General features: G+C 36.4%; 1 protein-coding gene across 1 annotated transcript; it reads right to left on the bottom strand.

The window, feature by feature from the left end:
- Nucleotides 1-3,077: 3,077 nt before the first annotated feature.
- LOC113255939 (olfactory receptor 6C2-like) lies at nt 3,078-4,013 on the bottom strand. Its single transcript, XM_026499643.2, has one exon. The coding sequence runs from the start codon at nt 4,011-4,013 to the stop codon at nt 3,078-3,080; it is 936 nt and encodes a 311-aa protein (XP_026355428.2).
- Nucleotides 4,014-8,332: the final 4,319 nt, after the last annotated feature.

Genomic DNA, 8,332 nt, shown 5'->3' with positions numbered 1-8,332 from the left:
CACAGCTTGGGTAGAATAAGCCTTCAAAATGTTTGTTGTTGATATTAAGATGTTTTTAACATTTTGGACATTTTAAGGAGTTTAGGAGACTAGTTGTAATTACCCTTGGGCTGAAAAAAGGCAGGCAGCTTAGAACAGGACCTGGAGGACTCTAAGATCTCAGTATGAGCCCTCAGGGAAGCTATTATTAGTGGGCCTGAGCAGAAAGGAACTTTTATTCCTAGAATGCAGGCCTCCTCTAGCTCCTTGTCTCAAGACAGGTGAGGGTTATTATTACAATCTAAATTTCTAGAAACTGACAGTTTCTAATAACTTAGTAGTCATTAAGTCCACTCATCTCTGGAAATACCCAGTGTTTGTCAGATCAGGGGTTCAGGACAAGAGACTAGAATGATTCGTATTGTGTCTCTGGGAGTAGGGCATCGACTAGACCAGTGAAGGACATGTGAGAAGGTAGGGCAAAGGTGAAAAAATGACATGGAAAAAATGAGTCCACCAGAGAATCAGAGCTTTTGCATGAATTGGAGTTAATGCTGTAGAACAATTGATACAAGGAGTTGCTGAAAAGTTCTGCCTGCGTTAGAAAGAGCTTCCCGGGGCTCCTGAACTCGTTGCACTCAGCCACCCTTCCCCCCTACTCGATGCCAAGGAGTACTGTTCCAAAAACCACATGGCTTTCCTATTCAGAGTCCCATTATGTATATTAATTTATATACATTTAAACTTCAACTCTTTTTAAAGGAAAATTAGAGTTATGCTAGAGGTTACTACATTTCTATTTTCTATCAAAACGCTCTTGTTTTTAACCCACAGATTAATTTCATTTGTACATTATCAATCTTACAATAGAAAGATGTACTGCATTTTATAAGTTAAGCCTATGTGAGCATTTTTTAATATTAGGGTTAATGTTTTTAAATGTTACTTATACTGATTTCATTACATGTAGATTTTGCTTGAGGAGTCTCTTGAAAATATCTTTTTGCTGAAAGTGTTTCTTTGGTGAGGCTTCCTTGAGTCAAATACAGAATTTTGGGTCTAATAAACAGAATTTAAGTTCCAAGTTCACTACTAACTAGCACTGCTTAAATATCTGAAGCATTCCAATAGGAAGGTGATGTGAGTCACAAATTTAATTGAGACTTTTCTATAGCCATAATATAAATTAAAAATAAATCAATTTAGTGGTATATTTTATGTAATTGAATATATCAAAATACTGTTTCAACCTGTAATCACTATAAAATTATTTTTGAGATATATCACAATCAAGGCCCCTGAAATGTCATTATAATTTTGTTTTCCTTCCTTGTTTCTAAAGGTATCAATGAAGGGGTCCAGGAAGTAGTTCTGAACATAGGAAACAGGGAACTCTGTCATGCCCTTATTAATAGCCACTGTTTCCATGGCTGACTGTGTAATATCGATGAAAGTACTGGTTCTGTAGATTTCCTTTGAGTTTTCTGTGCCTAATTTAGATACACTTCATGTTTTTCCTTGTTTTTACCTTTTTTAAAAAAGATTTTATTTATTTATTTGACAGAGATAGAGACAGCCAGCGAGAGAGGGAACACAAGCAGGGGGAGTGGGAGAGGAAGAAGCAGGCTCATAGTGGAGGAGCCTGATGTGGGGCTCGATCCCTTAACATGGGGATCACGCCCTGAGCCGAAGGCAGATGTTTAACGACTCTGCCACCCAGGCGCCCCTGTTTTCACTTTTTAACATGTTTTCACAATCTTCCTAATCGTTTTAGTTTCTCAACAGCCAGTGCATATAGTTACAAAGGTATAGAAACAAATGCAGAAGCAGATATAGAACGACTGTCTTTAGAAATTTACTCGTCTTTTACGAAGAATTGTTAGCACTTTTACATCAAATTAACCTGCTAGTCTGTGATTTTTTTGAGTATTGAAAATTGTACGAGCCTACATTTTATAATTCAGCTTCTGCATTAAGATATAAACATTTGTCATAGCTTCCTTTTTTTTTTCCATTTTAAGGTATTTTTGTTGTTTATAATTGTGAAAGGTGAAATAAAATGGAGTCATTAATGTCAAGGGGTTTTAAAATGAATCCTGGAGGCCATTAAGGAGGTGGGCTGTATGCACGTCCTCACCAGGGAGAACACGAACTTCTGGACTGGGCCAAATCCCAAATACCTCAAGGGCTCTGCAAGAATATTTGCAACTTGCTACAGGAATGCACTTTGCTTAGTGATGGCCTTAGCAACAAGTTATGGTTAGCTAAGATTATTTTTCTGCCACCAACACCAATCAAAATTCTGTAGACAGCTTATACAAGCATTCCCTTTTTGTCTTTAAAACCCCTGACTTTTGCTCCCTAGTAGGATGCTGTTTGGGTTGCTGCCCAGATCTGGTACCTGAATGGTAATTCTTTGATTCCAAATACACACTTTTGGTTGACTTTTGCCTCCTGACAATTGTAGGTTGACGGTGAGGTTTATATTTTATTTAATACACTAGTCACATACCCTTTCTAAAGTGTAAGGCATTTAAGGGCAAGAAATCTGCAAGTTTTCTATTCTATCTGCAGTGCCTGAAATGGTGCCGGGCATCAAAAATGCTCTTGAAAGATAGAACTGGAAAAGGCAATGAGCACAATTATTCTATCCAAAATATACAAAATATACAATCAACTCGTTGGTTCTGCTTACTTTGTCTTGTTTTGCTTGCAGTTTTGTAAAGGCTTGTTAGGATGTGAAGCATTCTTTTGTTTCCTAGAAATGTATCACATTATCTTTTTAAGAGAGCTTCGCTTGGGTGGTTCAGTCCGTTGGGGGTCTGCCTTTGGCGCAGGTCATGATCACGGGGTCCTGGGATAGAGCCCCTAGTCAGGCTCCCTGCTCAGCGTGGAGTCTGCTTCTCCCTCTCCCTCTGTCCTTCCCCCTACTTGTGCTCTCTCTCTCTCTGAAATAAATAAATAAAATCTTTTTTTTAAAGAGAGCTTTTTGAAATAGCTTCTTTGCTAAAAAGGACTGACTTAAAAATCTAAAGATATATACTTAGGAACTAATGATATTTTTATGAAATGTGAGCCCTCTCCTTTAGCAAATTCCATTACTTCTTTGAGAAAAATGCAATTCTTTTGATTGAGTCTTTGACAGCTTGTTTTACTTGCTTGTTTCTCAAGGTGTAAATGAAGGGGTTGAGCATAGGAGCAACGGATGTGGTAAGGACTGCCACACCCTTATCAATGGCCATGGATTCCTTGGCTGACGGCTTAACATAGATGAAAATACAGCTTCCATAGGTGATGGAGACTACAATCATGTGGGAAGAACACGTAGAAAATGCCTTTTTTCTTTGCTGGGCAGAAGAGAATCGTAGAATGGCCTTGATAATGTATATATAGGATAGAACTACACATACGAGGGTCATAATAAAGGTCAACACAGCACAGGCTATGACCATCTGCTCTATGAGCCATGTTTCTGAACATGATATCTTTAGGAGGGGGGCTGAATCACAGAAAAAATGGTCAATAACGTTAGAGTCACAGAATTCCAGATTTAGGCCCAGGCTGAGTGGTGGGAGTATGACCAAGAAGCCAGCTGTCCAGCACCCAAGGATGAGTCTTCTACAGACCTTCTTGTTCATGATGGTCACGTAATGCAGGGGCTTACAGATGGCAACATATCGATCATAGGACATGGTGGCCAGGAGAAAGAATTCTGTTACAGCAAAAAGATCAGTAAAAAAAATTTGAACGGCACAATTGTCATATGTGATTGTCTTGTCACCTGTTGATATGTTGTACAAATATCTGGGAATACAAGCAGAGGTAAATGAGATTTCTAAGAAGGAGAAATTTTGTAGGAAAAAGTACATGGCATTCTGAAGGTGAGAATCTATGAAGGTCAGGGAGATGATCGTCAGGTTCCCAGTTATACTCAACATATAGGTGAGAAACAGAAAGACGAAAATCACAGTCCTCAGGTGTGGGTCATCAGTCAGTCCCAGCAGGATGAAAGTTGTTACTGTGTGGTTTCGCATCATTGACTTCTGACTTCAATTCAGTCTGCGTTTAGAATTCAGATACATTTGTTATGTGCACAGTGGTAATGGGAGAAAACACTATGCAAGCAATCACGTGCATTTAAAAATTTTTTGCTTACAAATATTATCAATACACTGGTATTCTAGGTTCTACAATTGGGTGTTTTTGGTAATTTCAGGAGATATTTAAAAAATCAGAAAAACCTATTATGGGTGCTTCCTTCTCATCACATTTTGTTTGCAATTTACATATTTTTTTACTACACCTGGGATTTGTTTTCCCTACAGATAGATCTGACTGCTAATGTTTTGTGATCATTTTGTGCCTGTTCACAGACTGAATCCTAAAGCTGAATCTTAAACTTTCATTATCAACTTCATACATTTCCCTGAAGTTTTGTTTTGATAAAGAACAAACAATCACGAATAGTTTGGGGGTCCTTGTAGAGGCTCTCCACACCCATTACTGAAGATGTCGAGCTCTAGTATTATAATTTTAAAAATATGTGTTTTCCTTATGCAACTTCTTCCTTACTCACCCATTTCCTTGACTCTCGTAATTTTCTGTTTAAAATTACACTCATTTCCCACTGTGATACAGAAGATGGGAAGTGTTTCGATGACAAATATATTGTATAGAATGATAATATGTATGTGTTGGGTGTAAAATATATAGGATGTAAAAAATCATTGCAATTTTTCTGTTTTCAAACTGTTTAGTTGAGGTTGAAACACATTCCAAAATATTGTTATTAATATCACTAACTACAAAAAGTTTCAGATTGAGCTATTAAACACATGTGTGGCTTGCTTTCACTGTGACTCAGGTTTTATCATCTACAGAATGGAAATAGTATTTTCCTTCATCTATATATATTAAGTTGAAAAATTAAAGATTAACATATAAAGTACTTAAAAATTACATGGCTGATGAAGAGTGATAAATATATTTTAACTACTTCAATTACCTTGTCCAGAATGATTTTCCTTTTAGTTACCATATATTCAGTCATCGATATGCTGTAGTCCTGTTTTGCTCTCATGAATCTACTGAAATAATTTATGCAGAATTTATCACATTTTTTAAAAAAATTTTGCTTTTAAAGTTTAGGAAATTTCTTTTTTTTTTTAAGATTTTATTTATTTATTTATTTATTTGACAGAGAGAGAGACAGCCAGCAAGAGAGGGAACACAAGCAGGGGAAGTGGGAGAGGAAGAAGCAGGCTCCCAGTGGAGAAGCCTGATGTGGGGCTCGATCCCAGAACGCCAGGATCACGCCCTGAGCCGAAGGGAGACGCTTAATGACTGAGCCACCCAGGTGCCCCTAAGGTTTAGGAAATTTCTAAATAGAATGTGTACCTTCAACCACCCAATATTCATAGCATTCTCTCAGTTACCTTAATACCACATTCATGTTTACTGCCATCTTTTTGCTTTCTAATCTCTAGACACTTTCTTTTTCTTTTCTTTTTTTCTTTTTTTTTTTTTTTTGCTGGTCTTTCTTGTGTTGAAATAGTACTTAATACTTTTTTAAAAAATTTTTTTATTTATTTATTTTGTCAGAGAGAGAGAGAAAGAGCACAAGCAGGGGGAGCTGCAGAGGCAGAAGGGGAAGCAGTCTCCCTGCTGAGTGAGGAGCCTGGTGTGGGACTCCATCCCAGGACTCTGGGATCACGACCTGAGTCGAAGGCAGATGCTTAACCAATTATGCCACCCAGGTGTTCCAGTTCTTAATACTTTTTCACTTAACACAGACGCTCCCTTTGAGTATTTTCTTGAACGCCTAATCTCTAAAAATGATTGCTTTTCAGTTACATAAACAAATGCACTCCAGACATAAAAAGTCCAAAATGAAACTCTTAATTTTCTACACTCCCATCCTATTTCTCCCCATGTTTTTTTAAATAATCAAACTTGTATATTTATTGAAACTTTACTATATGCTACATACTGAAACAAGCACTTTACATGGGTTATCTATCTGTAGTGATCTTCCTTCCATTGTGCTCTGTTTCCGCACTCCATCTCGGCCCCCAGTGTCCAGTTTTGCTGTTGTTAGTTTTCAGTTCCCAGCATTTGCATTTGGGGGATGTATCATTTCATCATGGCATTCAAACTATGCAACTCTTAGGTGACCTCTAACTTATTGTTGCTTAAACTAATCTTATCAGTAACTATACACTATCCCAGAATAAAGTACTCTAAAAATGATGTTTAATACCCATATTAGAACTTCCATTGCTAAATTTTTAAAAAAGATTTTATTGGTTTATTTTAGAGAGAGAGCGTGTGTGAGGTGGGAGAGGGTCGGAGGGAGAGGGAGAGAGAAAATCCCGAGCGCACTCTGCAGTCAGCACGCAGCCCAGCCCGAGGGCTCCATCCCGCGACCCTGGGATGATGACCTGATCTAAACCCGAGTCGGTTGCCCAACTGACTGAGCCACCAAGGTGTCCCTCCATTGCTAAATTTTATACAGTCAGTAAAGATTCATTTACTAGAGGTGACTATGACCCAAGTCTCAACAAAAATGTAACTGACATGACAGGATTTATAATACTTACACTCTGGCAGTTAATCATAGCTTCTCTCTATTAAGTTAACTACAACTCTTCTTATAGCTACAACTTGAAGATGAATATGATGGTGAAAACTAGCAAGAACACTTCTGGTCACTACTGGTTGAATCGGGTCACTCCTGCAGTAACAGCTCTCAGGAATATACGTAATTTCCCAGAAGTTCTTATCTTCAGGCAGTTGCATCAATTCCCGCACAATAGCTGTAGTGCCATCAGAAGCCTAGGTCATAGTTGCTGTTGTTGTTTTAAACTTTCAGTCATTGAGAAGAAAAGCAGGTTCAAGGGCACTTCTAGTAGCTCCGGAAAAGTCAATGTTCTGAACTGCTTTGTTGAGAGAGAGAATTTTCCAATTTCGAGCTTGATATTTATTTGCCAAATCTGCAACAAAATTAATAAACAGAAGAGTCCTTGGTGACCCAGGTTCAAAATCGCTAATGAGTCATCTGTGTAATCATCTTGTATCATCTGACCTTAGGGTAAAAAAAAACAAACAAAAATAAAGACAAAGCTAACACAGTTAGCAGTGGGAACATGGCCTTTAGAGATAGGAAAAGCAACAGAATCATTTAAGAGACCGGTAGGACAACACTGACTCTTAACCTAGTCCAGTTTTTTCTTTCTTTCTTTCTTTCTTTTTTTTTTTTTTTTTACAAATTCTTATGATGTAAGGTAGTTAAAAGATGATAGATCTCCTTTTCTGCTTTTTCAAATAGTTATAAAATGAACAAATTATATATTAAAACATTTGATTAGATATGTAACAACAAAAAAAAACAGTGAAAAATTAGAGGTAACAAAAGTTAATATTTTGGAGAATATCCTTCCATACTTTCTCTCCTGTGAATATATCCATGTTTGTCACATGTAATAATTACAAATGCACAAACATGAAATTAAAAATGCGCTCTATATTGGGATATATGAATTGTCTCAGCTATTTTACCCTCAGAAGTGTGTGAACCCTGCTATATCTTAATAATTGTTGATATGCATCATTTTAAATCGATTAATTTTAGTCCCCTGTATTTATATAACATCAGAATTCAAACCAAAATTTATCATTGTTGTAAATGTATGCTGCTTCCGAAGTTTCACAGTTGTAAAATATCACTATATCGATAATTGTGCTGTTTCCAATTACCTAATTCATTTTAGCTTCTTTTATATTTTTTATCATTATAACAAAATTTTACAATGATAAAAAATTGTGAAAGCATTTTTTGTGCATTGTCAGATAATTGATAGAATTGAACTTTCTTCATATTGATATATTTCTAACTGCATTTTTAAATTAGTAATTTTATTAATAATTAGTTATTATAAGGAATAATATCTTCCTTTAAAGTGTGTGTGTCTTTGTGCATACCCCCAAGTCATGAACATACATCTTTTTTTCCTTTAAATAATTATTACCTTCATTTATTTATGGATTAACATGGGTCAAGGCTGGGTTACAGATTTATTAAAGTAAAAGTTACATACAACAAATGGACCTTTTTTAATATTTCAGTTGATGAATTTTTTATGAAAACATACCTCTTTAGTTATTGCCACTACTGAAAATACAATGAATATTTCCACTTCCCTACAAAGTTCCTTTATGTCTCTTCCTAGTAAAACCCTCTATTCCCAGGCAACGGCAATCTGCTTTCCATCATTTTAGATTAAATTTGATTTTTTCAAACACAAGCATTTTCTTGTGTTTCATATGAATGGAATCATACATGGTATTCGTCCCT

This window comes from Ursus arctos, unplaced genomic scaffold, assembly GCF_023065955.2.
Source record: "Ursus arctos isolate Adak ecotype North America unplaced genomic scaffold, UrsArc2.0 scaffold_21, whole genome shotgun sequence".
Classification (NCBI taxonomy): Eukaryota; Metazoa; Chordata; class Mammalia; order Carnivora; family Ursidae; genus Ursus; species Ursus arctos.
The sequence above is the reverse complement of the archived record's forward strand: the minus strand, read 5'-3'. Positions and strand labels throughout refer to the sequence as shown.

Excerpts from the sequence above, each read along its gene's own strand:
- LOC113255939 (XM_026499643.2), bottom strand. The coding sequence starts at position 4,013 with ATGCGAAACCACACAGTAACAACTTTCATCCTGCTGGGACTGACTGAT.